General features: G+C 44.5%; 1 protein-coding gene across 7 annotated transcripts in view; it reads right to left on the bottom strand.

Annotated features, from left to right (window-relative positions):
- Positions 1 to 19,611, bottom strand: part of ABCC9 (ATP binding cassette subfamily C member 9) — a 130,581-nt gene that overhangs the window by 34,565 nt on the left and 76,405 nt on the right. For all 7 annotated transcript variants that reach the window (XM_059726592.1, XM_059726591.1, XM_059726590.1 and 4 more), the window contains 6 exons: positions 17,572 to 17,668; positions 9,222 to 9,442; positions 7,421 to 7,569; positions 6,820 to 6,889; positions 4,774 to 4,931; positions 2,427 to 2,519 (listed from right to left, as the gene is read on the bottom strand). In XM_059726592.1, coding sequence (XP_059582575.1) covers positions 2,427 to 2,519; positions 4,774 to 4,931; positions 6,820 to 6,889; positions 7,421 to 7,569; positions 9,222 to 9,442; positions 17,572 to 17,668 — 788 coding nt within the window. The remainder of the gene's footprint in view (positions 1 to 2,426; positions 2,520 to 4,773; positions 4,932 to 6,819; positions 6,890 to 7,420; positions 7,570 to 9,221; positions 9,443 to 17,571; positions 17,669 to 19,611) is intronic.

Genomic DNA, 19,611 nt, shown 5'->3' with positions numbered 1-19,611 from the left:
TCTTTCTTCTTTCATGACTCATTTCCCTGGCACTGACACAGTAAATCCAACTGCAAAGACAGTGGGCTAAGACAGAGCAATCATAAATACAACAACCTCTGTCAATAAGTTTTGCAAATCCATAACTTCTCAAGAGAAGAATGTTAGTTCAGTAGTTATGGGCGCGTGTAGACAAAATGAGGGGCATGTGTGCATGACACTTTAAAGTGGGTTAAATGCTTTTGCACCACTTTAATGGTGCTGGTGTTTACATGAGTTGGCGGCAAATTGCACATTAATTCCAGCTGCTGTGGTACATTTGGTGGCGTAACGCGCCTTAAATGATTTTGGGGTACAACAAACTAAAACACCACCAAGGACTTTTAGTTTGCTGCCCTACAGCCACGGAGCAAAGCACTGGGCTCAGTGTGGCTCAGGGACTGTGCAGACAGCCCGTGCAGGCAGCCTGGCAGCAGCCCAGGAAGGCAGGCTCCACCAAAGTAAAAGAAAAAAAGTGGCGAGCCTGATTCTTTTTTTTTTTTCCCCCTGGAGCCTGCCTTCCTGCATGAGCTGCACAGGGACCTGGTCCTTCCCTCTGTGGCTGTGGTGGCCCCCGGGACCACCCAAGCTGGGTGCCTGCGGGTGGGTGCTTCCTGGGGTGGGGCCACTGCTGCTGTGGAGGGAAGCACCAACCCTCCTGCAGCCCAGGGACCTATCCACCCACTGACAGCTCGCCCTCCCCTCTCCCCCTTCCCCCAGAGACAGGTAAGACATGGATGTACATGACATGGTGGTTTACTTCACCCTAAATTGAAGCGCTGTTTTTAAAAACCCACTGCTTCAATTTAGGGCCCCCGTTTTGTCTACACATGCCATAAATTACTAGGCCACAGGAGACTAGGGTCTAAGTTCACCGCTCTATTACACTCATTCTGGCAAGTTACTTAGTTTCTGTTTCTTAACATCTCCATGTGCAAAATCAGTATAAAACGCTCGTTTACCTGCATGGGATGTCAAATACATTAATAGCTAGAAGATGCCCAGACAAAGGAGGCCCAACAGATACCTAAGATTTCTAAGAAGATAGTCTGATCACTTAAAGGAACCATCATGCAATAGGAATTCTAGGGATCAGGTCCCAAAGGGAATGAGTTCCACAGTAACAATAATGATTTTTGGTCACATGCTGCTGTTTAAACTAAAGCCCTCAAAAGTTTTAAGTGCCAGACACTAAAAAGTTGTGACCTTTATTTCAAAGAGAGTCTACCAGATTTGATACAGCAAATTAGATGATGCTGTTAAGAATCTGTCTAACCATCTAGAGAAGGGGTTGGCAACCCATAGCCCATGGGCCTTTGGATCTGTCCTGCAGAGCCATGGCTTTGATGGCCTTGGGCCATGGAGGGTTTGGCCCCTGCTGTGCCACTGTGGGCATGTCTACATGTGTACTTTAATGCATATTAGCCTATTTTAATGGACATTTAAGCATCATTAAGGGCATTTTTACACATGCTCTGGGACTGGGGGGGGTGCTTTAATTAGAGCAGCTCTGAGAGCCACTTTAATTAAATCACCCAGAGTCTCATGTATCAGCATCTCTGCGCTTCAAAATGGTGGTGGGGGTGCTTTATCTAAAACTCAAACGAGCACAGGGACACTGATACACAAGACACAGGGCTCACTGTAGTGCAGTAATTAACATGCTTCAGCATACTCAATTAATCAAGTCTGCTCTGACATGCTGTAATTACATGTAATCACAGCGCATCAGAGCACCCTCTTGTTTCATGTATAGGTACCCAACAAAGTGCTCTTTAGCTAATGCTCATTAAAATAGGCCAATGCACATTTTTCTAGTACCTCACAATGGAGATACTAGATTTAATTTGTATTACTTAAAGTGCATTAATAAACATATAAACATACCCAGTGAGCACCAGGGCCTTTGGTGGAGGGGATGCTCTGCCTGTGCCTCCCACACTGTAGCCAGGCATTAGGAAGAAGCTGGGGAGACAGAAGAGTCCTAGTACCTGCCCTTCTCAGACCTGAGCTGGGTCATTTTGGTTCCTTGCTGGAAGACATTGTTGACCTCTGGATTTATGAAGCAAATGTTGCCCCCTCCCCTATTCTGAACTGTTTTAAAACACAACGAAGTCTAGCAAATAGTTCAAAGTCACATACTGAGTCCAGAACAGAACGGGGAGTCCTGTTCCAACCATTAAATAACACTGCAGTGTCACTCTAATTTACTCCTCAGTTGCTTCAGTTTTATCATGTTCCACCTGGTCCTACTATAAGACACCAATTTGGCCAAGAAAAGCTGCTTACTTAAAAAAAGAATGCATTTCTCCCCCAATTTCCACCCCCAAACTTGTCCTCATGTGATGTGTTTTCTAGATGATGTTTTGAGGGCTTAGAACCTGAGCAGGAAGTACATGTCTACAAACCTAAATGCTCTAATAGTGGTGAGTCCTTCAGCTGTTTCTGAGAAATGACAGAGTAAAGGTAGCTGGGTGCTGTCATCAAGTTCCTGTAGGTCCCTGTGATCAAGAGAAATAAGTGTGTAAGAGGCAAAAATAAGTCAGGGCCAAGCAGCAATTATAATTTGAACACTAAAGTTCATGGAGATGTCATTGTATCTTATTTATTACCTGTGTTTTTCATCAGGACTATGAACGATCTGTTTATATTAAAGAGGGGCTGACATGGGAATCTCCCATCTTTCCTTTTGAATTCTGGTGAAATCCATGCCATCTTTACAGTTCAGGCTTGAGGTAAATTCAAAATATGAAAGTGGTTTGTTTTCTAGTCCTTCTTTGGATTCAGCCAAATGTTTAGCAGAAATGTAAGAATTAGTAAATTTCCATCTTTCTAGATGACAGAAATCCTGGAAACCAGGTGATCTCATAAGATTTCTGCCACCTTGAGTTTAATTTCCATGAAAAACGTGAGATTCTTAAGTTATTGATTCCAAATCCAAACTCTTGTCCTAGATCCAATTCACTCTTCAACCCAGACCCTGAATACTAGCCAAAAACTAATCCAGATATGAACATGGCATGCACATTAGACAGGGCTAGGCACCCATATCCATTAACTAATCATCCTTTAGAAATGCCTTGCAATTTTGCAATTAATATTATATATGGAACATGAGAAATTATACATGAATACAGACTGTTATAGCATCAAAACTGCCATTCTGTTGGGATGAGTGAGGTATTTCAGTAGAACGTAAGGGCAAAAATCTGACATTTCTTATTGTCAGTGAGTCAAGTTTTCAAGTAAAAGGACCCTGGTTAGGATTTTATTAAAGAATAGATAAAAAATTGTATTGGTGTATCTTGAAAGATCACCTCTGAACAGTTACTCTGTTACTCTGTGTAGAAGTGAATGTTGAGCTTGCAGAGCTGCATTCTCCACTGTGACTACTTTGGACAGTATGTTTAAAATAATATGGGGGAAGGGGAGTATGGTGGAAAATAGTCCAAGGGTTGAAATGTGTTAGAGGAAATACCATAAATATCTCTGTTCCTGAAAATTAATGGAGATCACATGCTAGGACAGGGCTGCAAGCAACTCCTGTTCAAATATAGGATGAAGCAATTTCTTACCAGCCTGACTCACAGGAATGACTTTTATGGATGCAATTGTAGCTTTTCTGATTCATTTTTATGTACAGTAAAACAGATGGCTCCTTAAGCCTGACTAGGGATTTTAAAGGAGTTCATAGTATATATAAAAGGGTCTTATCCCTATTTTCAAGAGTGTGCATGGAGAAAGACAGTTATGCGCATACCCATCTATCTGCACCTGCAATAGCCAGTGAATGCACCTGCAGAGGCAGACTGGCCTCGACAGAGGTGAAGAAATTTCCCTGAGTCATTTTCATAGTTGTGAATGGGTCAATGACAGCCAGCAGCCACTAGCTGTTACCAAGCCACAACCTTCACTTAGCCGCCGGTGCATTTGTTTTCCCTGTAGCTAAAAAAAATGCTGGTTTTCCCCTGTGCTCATTAGTCAAGATGTAGAAGAACATAATATGTTTAACATCTCCACCACTGCTACAAAGCACTCAGTAGAAGAGGTAGGAAAATCAGGCACACACACTATTCACTCACTATCCAGGCTATTGTGTAGTCTTTGCTGCCTTATAGAAAACTATAGACTCCCCAACCCCCCACCTCCATCAGCTATATAGATTCCACTTGATTCTTTGTTTTTGTCTTTTTGGGATAAGGACAGTAAAGACATCTCTGTATACTACAATATAATATAGGATATTGCCACTATTATTGTTACACTGACTTGCTTGTGATTCTCTGTCGAGAATTTCATGTCAATTAATTAGAATCTTTTAAGAGACTGCTTTATCACAAAGAGAGGCAGCAGCCTCTCTGTAGCAAAGGCTGCTATCTCTTTCCATTGTAAATACTTATAAGAAACCCATTGGGCATTTCACAAATGTGGCGTGAGTGATTGTCACCACTCTGAAGAGTCAAAGCAAAGGAAGGGTGAAAGAGAAGTAGAATTATACCTGCTTCAAGGTCACACAGGTCAATGGCAGTCAGGACAGGAAGCAATGTCTGTTTACTGGACCACACTGCCTCAAGGACTGCTTTAATACCATCAACAACAGGCATGGAAAACTGGTAAGGGCTCAATTGTTTGGATCACATATTAGATCCAATAATGCCTTATTTGCCCATGTAGAGCGGGCCTTACATGCCAGCACAATCTTTATGTACAGGGCTTTTTAAAAAGAAATAGCCATAACAGCTTTCTAATACCTACTTGGAAGCGACTCTGAAGTATTTCTGGATGAAATAAAAGGCTATCCCAAGAGGTACAAGAGCAACGAGGAACCATGGTGTGGCATAGGAGATAATTCCAATGGCAGAAAGGCAAAGTAAGGTTGACCGGGTGAGAGACTCCAGGGTAGGGGGAATGTGCTATTGCAAAAATAAAATGAAAATGTATATTAGACATCAGGATTTGGGCAACCATGCACCGATTGTGCCCAAGACAGTGGGAGAGGCTGGTCTATGGCCATTTCAATGCCCCTCCACCACCAGGAATCAGGACATAGAGTTTCTCTTTCCTAGGAATTCATAATGCCAGCATGCAGAGGCTGTTGCAGAAGTCAAAATCTGGGTCATTGGGATTTGGCTAATGCTCAGTATTTTCAAGGATCATAGAGAAATGGACAGTCACTCCCCTTTACTGAGAGACAAGAAAGAAAACATTCATCATGAGGTATCAACCATATTAGAAGCACCCTATATTTCCCCTATTGTTCTATATACAATGTCTTTTTAAGACCCCCTGCTACCATTCTCAGACATGGGCCCACAGATCTGGCTTTTAGAATAATATCTTATCCAAACATTTTGGTTCTCAAAAATAATACAAGCACTAGAAATACCTCCTCTGCTGACAACTGCTCTCAGTTTACTGTTGTACACTTTTACTTTTCATAGTTCCAGATGGTTTAAGGACAAAAGACCACTTCAGATCATTTAGTGTTATCTACTCTATATCACAAGTCATTACATTTCACATCACAACTCCTGTACTGACTTCAGTAACTTGTGCATTCCTGAAACATATCTTCTTGAAGGTACCAGTCTTCAACGGATGGGGATTCTAACTCTTCCCTCAGTAGCTAATCACCCGCATCTCACTATTTAAAATCTTGTGCCTAATATCTAGCTTGAATTTGTGTGGCTTAACCTTCTACCAGTAGTGCCTTTCCCCACACTGACAGACACCTCTACCGGCAGGAGTGGGAGACAGTACTAATATTTATATTAGGCACTATTGGTCTATTTTTTTTCAAAAGAAAATGAAACCAGCTGCCCTTGATTCCCAGGGTCTTCCTGGGCTATCTCCAACTTCAGCGGGCTTCCCATGTTGCCACAGGCAGGTTGACACCATGAGTCCCTTGCTGCAAAGCAAAAAGTCTAGGAGCCCTGAGAGCCTCAGTTTATATCCAGGTTCTTGGGACTTCCAAGACCCATGCAGTAGAGCTCAGAATCCAGCACCAGCTACAGCTAGAGCACCCAGGGTTTCTAGTCTCTTTGCTCCCTAACTCCAAAATAATTCATAGGGTTCCACAGCCCGGGGTAATAGTAGGACTACCTTGGAGCTAGGGACAATTGAAGTCCTATGGTCCCTGACTTCAAATCAATTTATGTGGCACGCCTGCTCCAGAGTGAAAGTCCTCTGAAACCAAGATGTTTCCAAAACACGTGTAAGTTTCAACAAATCAAGTTCTTGACTTGCTCTATTCGTAGTATACTTTATAAAACTTTGTCATGCAAATACATGCATAGGCTAAAAACAGACAACTGGTTTAGTATGGCCCTAATTAGGATATGACTTGTATCAAAACAAACCTAGCACAGCCATTTACATACTAGGCTTAAATGGCAGTGAAGTGGAATTAGCCAGGATTATTCTGAGGCAACGTATTAATTTGAATAATTCACAGGTACTAAATGTGGGACAATTGATTTATCAGTTTGCAAGGTCTGGGGCTTGCCACGATACAAAATGCTAAATTGCGACTCAAGCCAGTTGTCTGTGTTTTGGCATGTAGTCTTCCAGCATCTGTGCATTGCTCAATACGTCTGTCTTCCTGAGCTCAACACTCATTATCCTTATTAAAGGTATTTTGCCTGAAATTTCAAAATACAGAGATTGCTATATCATCCGTTCAGAATCTCAGTGACAATTTCTATAGCCCTCCGTGTACTAAAAGTATATTTGTGTTCCAAAATGTTGCCATTAGCTGGTTATCACAAGGACTACTGGAATAGAAAGCACCAATGGATTCACCTGATCAATAATATTCGTATCAGCAGAGAAGCGATTTAGAATTAACCCCAAGGGAGTCATATCGAAGAACCTGTTTAACAAAGCAGAGGCAAAAATTTATGTGGAAAGGAAGTCCAATTCTGGCTGAGAAAGTTCTCAATCTGAGCAAAGTGCTACTACTATTCAGCAAGTCTTCAAGCATGCTGACTAAACATAAATTACATACACAATGCTGACTAATACCTGTCTTCCCATTATTTGAATGCTTATTTGAATGCAAGACTTTAAAGTCTTCTCTCCTATAGTCCTTTTTCCTAAAACTTTGTTTCTTCCTCCCTTCGTACTTTGGCTCTCTTAATGTTAAAGATTAATTGCAAAGTCCATCTGTCCTTGGTTGCTATTCCAGATATTGGACAGAAAAGAACATTGTCATGCCTACTATCTTCCCCTCCACTGGGCATGGTAATTGTAGTTACTGAATGCATGCTGTCATATGCTTGACCATTGTGCTAGATGACACAGAGTACCTGTCTCTTTGGAGCAGGACTGTGACACACCCCTGGACATAGTAGGTATTCTTTGCTATTTTGATTTTGCAGCAGAAAAATCACTTTTGCTGTACCTGATTGGCCCAAGGATGATCTTGTTCAGGAGATTGTGGTGAAGGTTCTTGGCTGCTGTGAGGCCCATCCACTCCACAGTCAGAGATGTGATAAGACAAAGCACAATCCCTGCTCCACAAAGCAAGCTGAACCCAGCTACATAGTAAGTCTAGTAAAATGATAAATGCATTATCCTTGAAAATACAGATTTTTTTTTTTTCTGTTTCAAGATCCCCAGGGCAATGTTCTTCAGCACTAACATCTAGCTCTGTGGCCATGTAGGCTAGAATCTATAGGTGCATCTGCACATCGCCCTATGGCAACATTGTCACTGCACTGTGCTAAAGCACAGTGTAGCAACTGCCCATACTGCACTGTGCACTTGGCACACGGTTAGTTTTAGCTGCTACTTTGCTATAGAGGAGCACTAAAACGGGGGCGTGTGCTGCTACTGTGAAGTAGCTGCTGGTCGCTTGCAGACTCACATGATTTCTATGTCACTGTAAGGCATGATACAGTGATGCAGCGTGTCACTATGACGACGTAGGGTGACATGTAGCTATGTCCCTCATGCTACAAAAATAAGACTTTCTAACTTACCACCCCAAACCTAAATTCACTGTGCCTAGGTGCAACAGAATTTTTAATTGGTAAATCAGGTTCAAGAGATCTGACTGGGGTTCATGAATCTAGACAAGTTCAACTTATCAAGGTTGTCTTCCTTAACGTTCTTGAAATGAGGGCACTCAGAACTTAGTAGGTTTAGTGCTGGGTCTGATGAAACATCTAGTAGGTTGGTTAGGTGAACTAACTGGATAAATATGAAGGTGGCCAAACCCTTAGCTAAATCTTAGACCGATTCAAAATTGAACCTTTCAAAGATTAGAAAGTCAGCTATCAGAAAGTAAAACTATTTTAATTCAAGTGCCATTGCAATTTTGGATTCAATCCTGAGCTGATTTAACAGGCTATAGTAATTTAGGCCAACAGAAGACCTGCCATGTGTATTCTGGTGGGATATGAAGCACTGAAAAATCTCAAGAAAAAACTACTGAATTTTGGATACCTTCTGAATTTCCACATATTTATGAATACAAATAACAAAACTTTGGAGCAGTTTTGTTGCTGGGAGCTGCTGGTTACCTAGCACTTTTGAAAATGTGATCAGATTAAGGCAAGTAAAAGCAGATTTTAGAGCCTAACATTAGCTCCCTATGAGTGCATTTATACAAGTGCTTTACTGCAGAGCTGACTAATTACCTCCAAAGTAAAGCATCACCATCTACACATGTGCATTAAATTCACTAACTCCTCTGTAGGATATCATTGTCTGGACAAGTAATGTCCTACGGTTGAGTAGTTATATGTGCCAAAATGCATGTGTACACGCTGCGGGGCTGGCTGGGGCACAAGGGTGCTACAGTGCGGAGGCTGCCTGCAAGCTAGGCCTGCACTGTAGCACCCTTGTGCCCCAGCCAGTCCTCCACAGCACACTGAGCCAGAGCAGAGTAGCCCTGGGCTGGCAGGTACGAATTGCACCTGAGTTTATTGCTACATGCTAATTGCAAGTGTTGAGGCATCCTGTGTTTGAAAACATAGGCCCCAAATTCTCCTAAACTCAAATGAGTTTGGGTTTCATTTTAACATATGGATGGATGGGTTGTTTTTTATTTTATCATAAAAAACACACTGATCCTATAAAAACTGATTTTAGGACACCTATAGAAACAACCTGCCCAAATGAATAGGTTTGTAGTATAACAGGGTTATTTTCCAATTATTTGAGAAGTCTTGTCTGGAAAGCTTTAACTTATGACCCACCTCGTCTGTTTTATGTTTCTCATCCAGGGACGTCCATCTAGCCAGCCAGTAATCTATGGCTACAATGACTGAGTGTTTCAACAGCTTGGAGAAAATCATTAGAAACAGCAAGAAAAATCCTCCAGAGGTAAGATATCTCCAACAGGTTTTCCAGGGCATCTTTGTCCTGAGCCGCATTACTGTTGACATGTTATCATCTTCATCTTCTTCCTCTTCTTCCTCTGTGACTCAGATTATTTGATCAAATCGGTTAGTTTGTACTGAAAGGACTACTCCCATTTTGATTGGAACTGTTTGACATTTTTTAATTTTGGACAACAATTTGGAAATTTTCATTTTAAAACTGAACATTTTTGACAAAATTGTTATGACATTTCTTTTTAGGTCTCACCAACCCTATAGTTTGCCAACATTTTCTGAATCTTTTAAAATTTAAAAAGAGAAAATATTTCTAAAATAAAATCATGGTTTTCCTTTCTTTCTTTCCTTTTCTTTTCTAGTCAGCTCTAGTTTACAGTCACTTTAATAAATCTATGCTTTCTGTATGAATTACATTTATAGAATAGACCAGTTTAAGAAGTGTCAAACCTTTTCTGATTTATTCAGCTTATCTTTACAATATATTTTAGAAAGTAAGATTCAAATGGATTGTTTGGGAAGCTACACACAGCTCTGCTAAGTTTTCCATACTGAAGACTTGCCATTCTCCGCTATTTCCCAGAAGTGGAAGTTTGGGAGTGACACCTTTTTTATTGCCGTCAGGATTTCTGGTGACTACATGTTAAATAGGCATCTCACTTAGTCCCTGTGGCAAAGCACTAAAGCAGCTATCCAAAAAAAAACTTACTACTACCATGAATGTTACTGATACAATGCACTGAAAAATGCAGTCATTGAATCATAGAAAGTTAGGATTAGAAGGGATCTCAGGTCATCTAGTCCAATCCCCTGCTCAAAGCAGGACCATCCTCAACTAGATCATCCCAGCCAAAGTTTTGTCTAGCCTGGTTCTGAAAGCCTCCAAGGATGGAGTTTCCACCACCTCTCTAGGAACTTGTTCCAGTGTTTTACTACCCTCCTAGTGAGAAAATTCTTCCTAATATCTAACCTAAACTTTGCTTGCTGCAACTTAAGACCATTGCTCCTTGTTCTGTCATCTGCCACCACTAAGAACAGTCGAGCATCATCCTCTTTCAAACCCCACTTCAGGTAGCTGAAGTCTGCTGTTAAGTCCCCTCTCAGTCTCCTCTTTAGACTAAATAAGCCCAGTTCCCTCAGTCTTTCCTCATAAATCATGTTCCCCAGCCCCCTCACCATTTTTGTCACCCTTTGCTAGACTCTCTCCAATTTGTCCATATCCTTTCTGTAGTAGGGGGCCCAAAACTGAACACATGACTCTAGATGTGGCCTCACCAATACTGAATAGAGGGGAATAATCACTTCCCTTGTCACCTACTGACAACATACCTACCAATGCAGCCCAGTTCCTGGCAACAAGGGCACACTGCTGGCTTATATTCAGTTTATTGTCCACTGTAACCCCCAGGGCCTTTTCTGAAGAGCTGCTGCCCCAGCCAGGCAGCCCCCAGCCTGCACTCGTTCATAGGATTGTTCCGTGTTAAGCGCAGGACTTTGCACTTGTCCTTGTTGAACCTCAGGAGATTTCTTTTGGCTCAATCCTCCAATTTATCTAGGTCACCCTGAATCCTAGCCCTACCTTCCAGTGGATCTACTACTCCCCTCAGCTTGCTTGGGGGCATCTGCAAACTTGCTGAGGGTATGCTTTATGCCATCTTTCAGTTCGTTGATGAAGAAATTGAACAAAACTGGCCCCAGGACCAAACCCTGGGGCACCCCACTTGATACCAGCTGCCAACTAGACATCAAGCCAGTGATTACTAGCTAAGACTGTGTGAAGCTTCAGTAGCTGATGGAATTCAGAGGAGATTTGGTCCAATTCCAGGACTGAATCTCTGAATCTGAATCGAATCGGGAAACCAATTAAAAGCTCCAAATTGATTCGGAAAAGCTTCAGAAAAGATTCAGCCACTTTGTAGATTTGGCCATGGACTAAACAGGAAGCTGACACAGCTGCCTCCAGCTGGTAAGTCTGTTGGGGCTGGGGGAGGGGAAGGGGAGGGGCGTGGGGAAAAGAGGGATTGGGGCCACAGCTGGGACAAACTGCCCAGCCAGGACAGGGGGTGGGGCGTGTTGCTCAGGGAGGGGAGTGGGACATGGGATGCAGGCACGGGAGCTTCTCCCATGGCTCCTCTGGCTGTACCTGCCTCTGCCCTGGCAGGGGGAGCCATGGGGGCTATGCCCTGTCGCCACTTGCCCAGCCAGGGTGGAGCGGGTGGGATGCAGGTGCAGCTCACTCCAGGCGGAAGGGGCAACAAGCAGCTGGGCATAGTCCCCACTCCCAGCACTGCCATGCCCGCATCCCGCACCCCCTTGCACTGACTGGCAAGCAGCAGCAGGGCAGAGCCCCCACTCCCAGCGCTGATGTGGGTGCAGCAGCACTGGGAGTAGGGGCTCTGCCCTGCTGCCACCAAGAGTAAGCCGTGTCTGCATCACACCCCCCCCGCCCCCCCACACTAGCTTGGCAAGCAGCAGCAGGGCATAGCCCCCACAGCTCCCCCACCGGGGCAGAGGCAGGTACAGCCAGAGGAGCCACGGGAGAACCCCCCATGGCTGCCCTGCCTGGCCCCATCCCCCACCCAGCTCAGCCTCCCAGCATTTAAAAAACTCCCCCAAAATAAATAAGCCCCACACTCACCAGCTCTGGCAGCAGCCACTGGGGCCTCTGAGGTCTCGTGGCAGAGGCCCCCCCATGCAGTGTGGAGCAGTGAGGGGCAGCGGAGATCACGGCAGCTGCCCCATGGCACAGGTGCAGCGCATCTCAGCAGGGTGCTGTGCACTGCCTGGGAGCTGGGGTGGCTCCACCTGTCAGCTGGAGCTCAGCACCACTCAGCCCCAGCAGCCCCAGCTCCCAGACAGTGTACAGCACCCTGCTGAGCTGTGCTGCACCTGTGCCAAGGGGGGAGGGGGGGGGCAATACCCGCTACTCCCACTGCCCCATGCTGCATGGGGGGGCTCTGTCATGAGACCTCAGAGGCTCCAATCTTTGCTGCAAGAGCCGGTGAGTGCAAGGCTTTTTTTTTTTTTTTGCTCTTTTTTTTGTGCCGGGAGGCTGGGCAGGGCAGCCAGAGGGGCTGTCCCCACCTGGGGAGAGGCAGGTATACCCGGAGAAGCCATGGTCAGCTGTTCCTGCCTCTCCCTGACCAATCTGAATCATTGAATCTCTCCGAATCAGTGCTGAATCTTCTGAAGCTGATCGGCCAAACGGATTCAGGACAATGATCTGACTCCCCATACTAAATCACTGTCCTCCGAATTGGATGGATCCAAATCCGAATCGAATACTTCCCTATTTGCACAGGCCTATTGATTATTACTATCTAAGCCTGATGCTCCAGCCAGTTTTCTATCCACCTTACAGTACATTCATCCAGCCTGGACTTCCTTAGCTTCCTTGCAAGAATGTTGTGGGAGACCATATCAAAAGCCTTGTTAAAATTAAGGTACACCACATCCACTGGTCTTCCTGCATCCACTGAGCCAGTCATCCCATCATAGAAGGCAATCAGGTTAGTCAGGCATGACCTGCCCCTGGTGAATCCATGCTGACTGTTCCTAATCACCTTCTCTTCCAATTGCTTGGAAATGGATTCTTTGAGGATCTGCTCCATGATTTTCCATGGACTGAGGTGAGGCTGTCTGGTGTGTAGTTCTCTGGATCATCCTTTTTCTCTTTCTTAAATATGGGCACCATGTTTGCCCTTTTCCAATAACCCAGGACCCTCTCCTGATCACCATGAATTTTCAAAGATAATGGCCAATGTCTGTGCAATCACAGCAACCAACTCCCTCAGCACCATTGGATGCATCCCATCCGAAACCATGGACATGTACACGTCCAGCTTTTCTAGGTAGTCCCTACCCTGTTCTTTAACCACTGAGGGATGTTCACCTCCCCCCTCCCCCATGCTGCCCAACACAGTAGTCTGGGAGCTGACCTTGACAGTGAAGACTGAGGCAAAAAGGCATTGAACACATCAGCCTCTTCTGCATCTTCTGTCGCAAGGGTGCCTCCCTCATTCAGTAAGGGACCCACCTTCCCCTGATCCTCCTCTTGTTACTGACATACTTGTAGAAACCCTTCTTCTTATCCTTTACATCCCTTGCAAGCTGCAACTCTAATTAGGCTTTGACTTTCCTGACTTCATCCCTGCATGCCCGAGCAATGCTCTTATATTCTTCCCTAGTTATTTGTCCAAGTTTCCACTTCTTAGAAGCTTCCTTTTTGTGATTTAGTTTACTGAAGAGTTCCTTGCTAAGCCAACCTGTTCTTCAATACTTGCTAGTCTTCCTGTGCATTGGGATGGTTTGTTCCTGCACTCTTAGTAAGGCTTTTTTACAGTACAGCCAGCTCTCCTGGACTCCTCTCCCCCTCAGACTGGCTTCCCAAAGGATCCTTCCCATGAGTTCCCTGAATGAGTCAAAGTCTGCTTTTCTCATGTCCAGGATCCATACTCTGCTGGCCTCCATCCTTTCTTCCCTATTTGTGAGCAGCAGGTCAAGAAGAGCACAGCCCCTAATTGGCCTCTCCAGCATCTGCACCAGGAAGTTGTCTTCAGTACTCTCTAAAAACTGCCTAGATTGCCTGGATTTAAGTCCCCCATGAGAACAAGGGCCTGTGACTGGGAAACTTCTGCTAGCTGTTTGAAGAAAGCCTCAAACACCATTTCCTCCTGGTCTGGTGGTCGACAGTAGACCTCCACCATGACATCACCCTTGTTGCTCTCTCCTCTGACCCTAACCCAGAGACTGAAGAATTCCCTGCTAAGCCAAGCTGGTCTTCTTCCATACTTGCTAGTCTTCCTGCACATTGGACAGTTTGTTTCTGAGAGCTCAGTAAGGTTTCTTTAAAATACAACCAGCTCTCCTGGACTCCTTTTCCCCCTTAGACTGGCCTCCCAGGGGATCCTGCCCATCAGTTTCCTGAGTGAGTCAAAATCTGCTTTTCTGAAGTCCAGGGTCCATACTCTACTGCTCTCCTTCCTTCCTTACCTCAGGATCCTGAACTCAATCATCTTGTGGACCCTGTTGCCCAAGCTGCCATCCACTACTACATTCCCTACCAATTCTTCCCTGTTTGTGAGTGGCAGGTCAAGAAGAGCACAGCCCCTACTTGGCCTCTCCAACACTTTCTCCAGAAAGTTGTCCCGAACATTCTCCAAAACTTCCTGGATTGTCTTTGCACTATTGTATTGCCCTCCCAGCAGATGTCAGGGTGATTGAAGTCCCCCATGAGAACCAGGGTTTGTGATTGAGAAACTTCCACTAACTGTTTGAAGAAAGCCTCCATCACTTTCTCCTGGTCTGGCAGTCTATAGCAGACACCCATCACAACATCACCCTTGCTGCTCTCCCCTCTGATCCCAACCCAGAGACTTTCAACAGGCCTATCTCCAGTTTCATACTAGAGCTCTGAGCAATCATATGGCTCTTTTACATAAAGTGCAACTCCTCCTCCTCTTTGTCCCTGCCTGTCCTTCCTGAACAGTTTGTTCCCCTCCACGACAGTGCTCCAGTCACATGAGCTATCCCACTAAGTCTGTTATTCCAATTACATCATAGTTCCATGACTGTGCAAGGACTTCCAATTTTTCATTCTTGTTTCCTAGGCTCTGTGCATTCATGTACAGGCACCTGAGGTAACTAGTTGATTGCCCTGATTTCTCAGGAAGAATGAGAACACTTTCTTTGTTGCCCCTTCCTGCTTCTTCTTCCTCCAGGTCTCTCACTTCCCCACTTACCTCAGAGCTTTGGTCTCCATCTCCTGGCGAATGTAGTTTAAAGCCCTCCTCACTAGGCTACTGAGCCTGTTTGGGAAGACGCTCTTCCCTCTCTTTGTCAGGTGGATCCCATCTCTTTCCAACAATCCTTCTCCTTGGAAGAACATCCCATGGTTGTTGAAGCCAAAGCCCTGTTGGTGAGCAGCTAGGTGTTGCTCTGCAGGATGCACCTGCTCCTGGAGCCCAGGTCCTTTCCTTTGACCAGAAGGATGGACAAGAACACAACTTGAGCCCCAGACCCCCTCACTCTTGCCCCCAGAACCCTGTAGTTACTTTTGATATGCTCAGAGTCTCCCCTGGCAGTATTACTGGTGCCTACATGGATAAGCAACATTGGGTAGTAGTCAAAGGGCCAGATGAGCCTCAGTAGTGCCTCCGTGACATCTTGGATCTGGGCTCTGAGCAAGCAACAGACTTCCTGAGAAAACAGGTGAGGTCAGCAGATGGCTCCCTCTGTCCCCTGCAGAAGGTAGTCTCCAACCACCACCACCCATCACTTCTTCTTGGTGGCAGTCGTCTCAATCCTTTCCACCTTAGTGAGGCCTGGCCTATCTTCCTCCACCAATGGAATGTGCTCCTCCCTCTCTGCTGCTAGGGCCACATATTTGTTCTCCAGATGAACCACTGCAGGTGGAGGTGAAGATCTCTGTTTGCTGCCAGAAGTCACAAGCCTCCAGCTTCCAGCCTCTTGGGTGTCCATGTCCTCTCTTTTCTCTAGTGCTGCGTCTGGCATTTCTTTCTCTACTGTCCCAGAGGTCTCCTCTGGCATCAAATTGGTGAACATCTCATGGTGGAGGATGCTTCAGAGCCTTACCACCTTCTCCTGTAGCTCTCTTGCCTGTTCCCTGAGAGACATCACCAGGAGGCACTGCTCACACTGCAAGCACTCCGTGACCTGGCCATCACTTGAAGGAACCTGCAAACTGTAGTCCCCACAGGGCCAAACCTGGACCTGGGTGGAGGCATCAATGATGAGCAGTCCTGCCTGGAAAGAAACCCCACAGGTGCAAGCAGAGGCAGTGGCAGGGGATCTGGCAATGTGACATCAAAAAAAAAATCTGTACTGTACTAGGTATGTTCCTTCTTTTCTCATGTCCTTGTGACAAGGTATTTAGCAATGACATTTAATATGGGATCCAACAGGCTGCACTATGAGTGCTTCTGCTATGACTTCAAACTTGTGATCTCTGGGCTGTCAACTGTGTACCTTAGTGCCCATGTCACCCCAGCCCCCACAAATATAAACTGAAACTTAAGATCACTTGCCCACACTGATCTGAACTGCTTTTTAGTTCCCAGCTCACCACTCAAGCCCTTCAGCCACAGACGAGGCCCACTTCAGCCACATGTATCTCTCAAATAGCACTGCTAGATAAAACAATTTGCAGGCATAAAAAGCTTTCAACTACAAGCTACTAATTAGCTGTTCATTTCAGTCCATAACTTGGTCAGTGAGAGTTCTACGGATACTCCCTTAGCTTTATGAACCATGCAATTCATCCCCTCTTCTCCCTGGCACCATCCTTCTTCCTGACAGAACCGACTATTCCCCTGAGGCCTTTTTTAGAATCCCAGGAATGCTCTTGATGGGTCTTGCTGCCAGCAGCCTACAGAGCACAACATAACTTTTAAAGCAACCCAAAGCTAAATCCTTCCAGCCAAAAGCTATAAAAACTAGGGAGACAAGAAGTTACATTTGCTAAGGGCTGTAAGTAGGGACCATAAGTACTTAGATAAATAGCTCCATATCACAAAAACCCATCAGTTTTGTTCCATCTCTAATTTTAAAAACACAAAAAACCAACAACTAACCATTTTCTCCCTAAGAAGGAATTGGGAATATCTACAACAGCAAACAAAGGTATTTACAGACTAAATTGATGGGGCATTCACAACTAATTGCATAGCAAAACTAGCAATGGGCATCTACAGTGTAGCAGCATAGTGCCAGGGACCTTTATAAAACTACAATTTTTATTTTACACTAGCCAAGAATCTGGCTCGGCTCAGAATTTCTCTGTACACCTTTTTTCCTTCTATCCCCAACTATCTCTAGCAAACACAGGGCATGTCTACATAAGCCGCCCACTACACAGTTGTTACTGTACAGTCATTTAGTACTTACATAACTGAGTACTAAATGACTGCGCAGTACCACCAGTAGCATCCTAGCACAGTTGCCTAATGACGTGTACTGTGCAATAGCTTATTACTACTGTGCAGTAGTGTTGTGTCAGTTCTAAATATATTCCATTCTAAATATGTTAAAATACAGGACTTTCCACTATTATTACCAAAAAATTAAATATCATTGACATATTCATATTTCATTACCAAGAACATCCAGCCATTTATTATTGAGGTATTACTAAGATGGATAGACAATGATTCATGTTTACAATCTACAAACTGCGAGAAGATGTATGACTTACCTTCATCCTCATCCTCCAGTTGTGCTTTGGATTCTCTTGGGTACATAGCTCTTCTGAGAGTTTTTCTTTCCAAACTAGTTTGGTCAGCTTCCATATCCTGTAACAAGCACTTTTTTATTGACCTAATAACACTACTCACTGTTTGCACTATTATATTAGTATCAATATCAGCCCCAATATAAGCGAATTTGCTCAATTAGGCCTCTTCTACACGTTACACCTATTATGCAATTACCTAGTTAGTTGCATAATTAATTTACATTGACTACACATACAAATTAACTATGATGACTTAACAAGGTCCAACCATTTATAAAGTTATTGCTGGAAAATGTATAATAAATTTATAGATGGTTTCTATCCAGCTTTAATTTGCATGTGTAGCCTGTACTCCCATGGCTGGGAGACTGCAACTGCTATGATCTCCCAACCACGGGGGTGCCCCACAGCTGCTGGACTCAGCCCTGACACCACGTGTGTCACAGGTGGGAATGAATCCCGCAGCTGACAGGATTCTCAGCCCTGACTGTGGGGGGGCAGCCAGGGCTGAGAGTCCCGTCAGCTACAAGACTCGCAGCACATGGGACACAGCCATGGCCGAGAATCCTGTCAGATGTGGGACTTGCAGCTGCAGGAGTGTGATATTTGCTGGTGCAGGGGGAGCCCAAGATAGAGATCTCAGACTCCCCCTGAACCAGCAATAAGGCATGATAGGATCTGATGCTGGATCTCCCAGTCGTGCCTCTTGCCATTCACACGTGGCATTGCAGGAGGTCGATTGTGTCAATCGTGTTAGATCATGCCTTTACTTGCAGAGGCAGAGGGACCCTTAGATGAAAGGAATACAACACTGTATTATAACGGGGTTTATCCTGTGTAGGAGGGCCTAATTTCTTTTTTTCTCAGAGATATGTGCTTTCTTTGCTGGCCATTTTTCTAAAAAAGTAACCCCAAATCCACATTTTTCCATTATTAAAATGATACACCACTTATATATAGATGTAGATATAGTGGTGTTTCATTTTAATCACTCAAAATGTGGATTTTGGGTTACTTTTTTAAACAAAAAATTGGAACTTTTTTTAAATCAGAGAAAACCAGGATCCCTGCTCATCAGGCTAATTGTGGTTAAGGCACACCAGTTTCCATGGCCAACGGCACAAAAGACAGTATATGGCCAGCATTATGTCCAGCTGACTTTGACTCTTCAGTTTGATTTTCCAGGTATCCCTTGGGTCAACTCAGGGTAGACTTTAGCACAGGTCTGAAGCAGGTCTTGAACTCACATTTCAAGTAAGAGAAATGCCTTAACTATTTCACTACCATCCCCAAATGTGTGGCAACTATACTTGTCCTGAGCCCAAGAAGTTTATAAACAAATTACTAAACCTGAGATTTAGGTTCAGTGTTAAGAAGAATTTCTTACTATGGGTGGGGTTTAATCTCGGAAAAGAATACCTCCCTCACCATTCACAGGGGATACATTCTTGTATAAGATGGCGAATAAGGTGGCTGGAGGGCAGGGGCATGGCTCCGGTGGCAGCTGGAGCCTGGGGGCGGTGGTGGGAGCTTGGTGGTGGTGGTGGGAGCTTGGCGGCGGTGGCAGGAGCCCAGCAGCAGCAAGCACAAAGCTCCTGAGGAGCTCCTGTAAGTATATAAAGGGGATTTAAAGTGAGGGTTCGGCATTCGCGAATATTTTTAACCACGAATGCCGAACCCATGAATAGCGAGGGTTTCCTGCACCTAGGGATGTTGTGAAACCTCTATTACCTGGAGAGTTTAATTGCAGATCAGACAAATATTTAATTAGGATTATTTTATACATGGATGATCCTGCCTTGAACACATGTTTGGATTAAATACCCTCATTAGGTCCCTTCCAGCCCTTTTTCTATGATTCTCTGAATTTATACATTACATATGGTAGAAATTAGTCATGTTGCTAAAGGCACACTTGGAAAATGCTCAAGTACTATAGTGATGGGAGTAGTATAAGAGCCTAAACAGAATGGAAGTGTTGCATGAAATGGAGAGCAGTAT

The sequence above is a fragment of the Alligator mississippiensis genome, chromosome 4 (genome assembly GCF_030867095.1).
Source record: "Alligator mississippiensis isolate rAllMis1 chromosome 4, rAllMis1, whole genome shotgun sequence".
Classification (NCBI taxonomy): Eukaryota; Metazoa; Chordata; order Crocodylia; family Alligatoridae; genus Alligator; species Alligator mississippiensis.
Note: the sequence above shows the minus strand (reverse complement) of the source record. Positions and strands in the feature narration are given on the sequence as shown.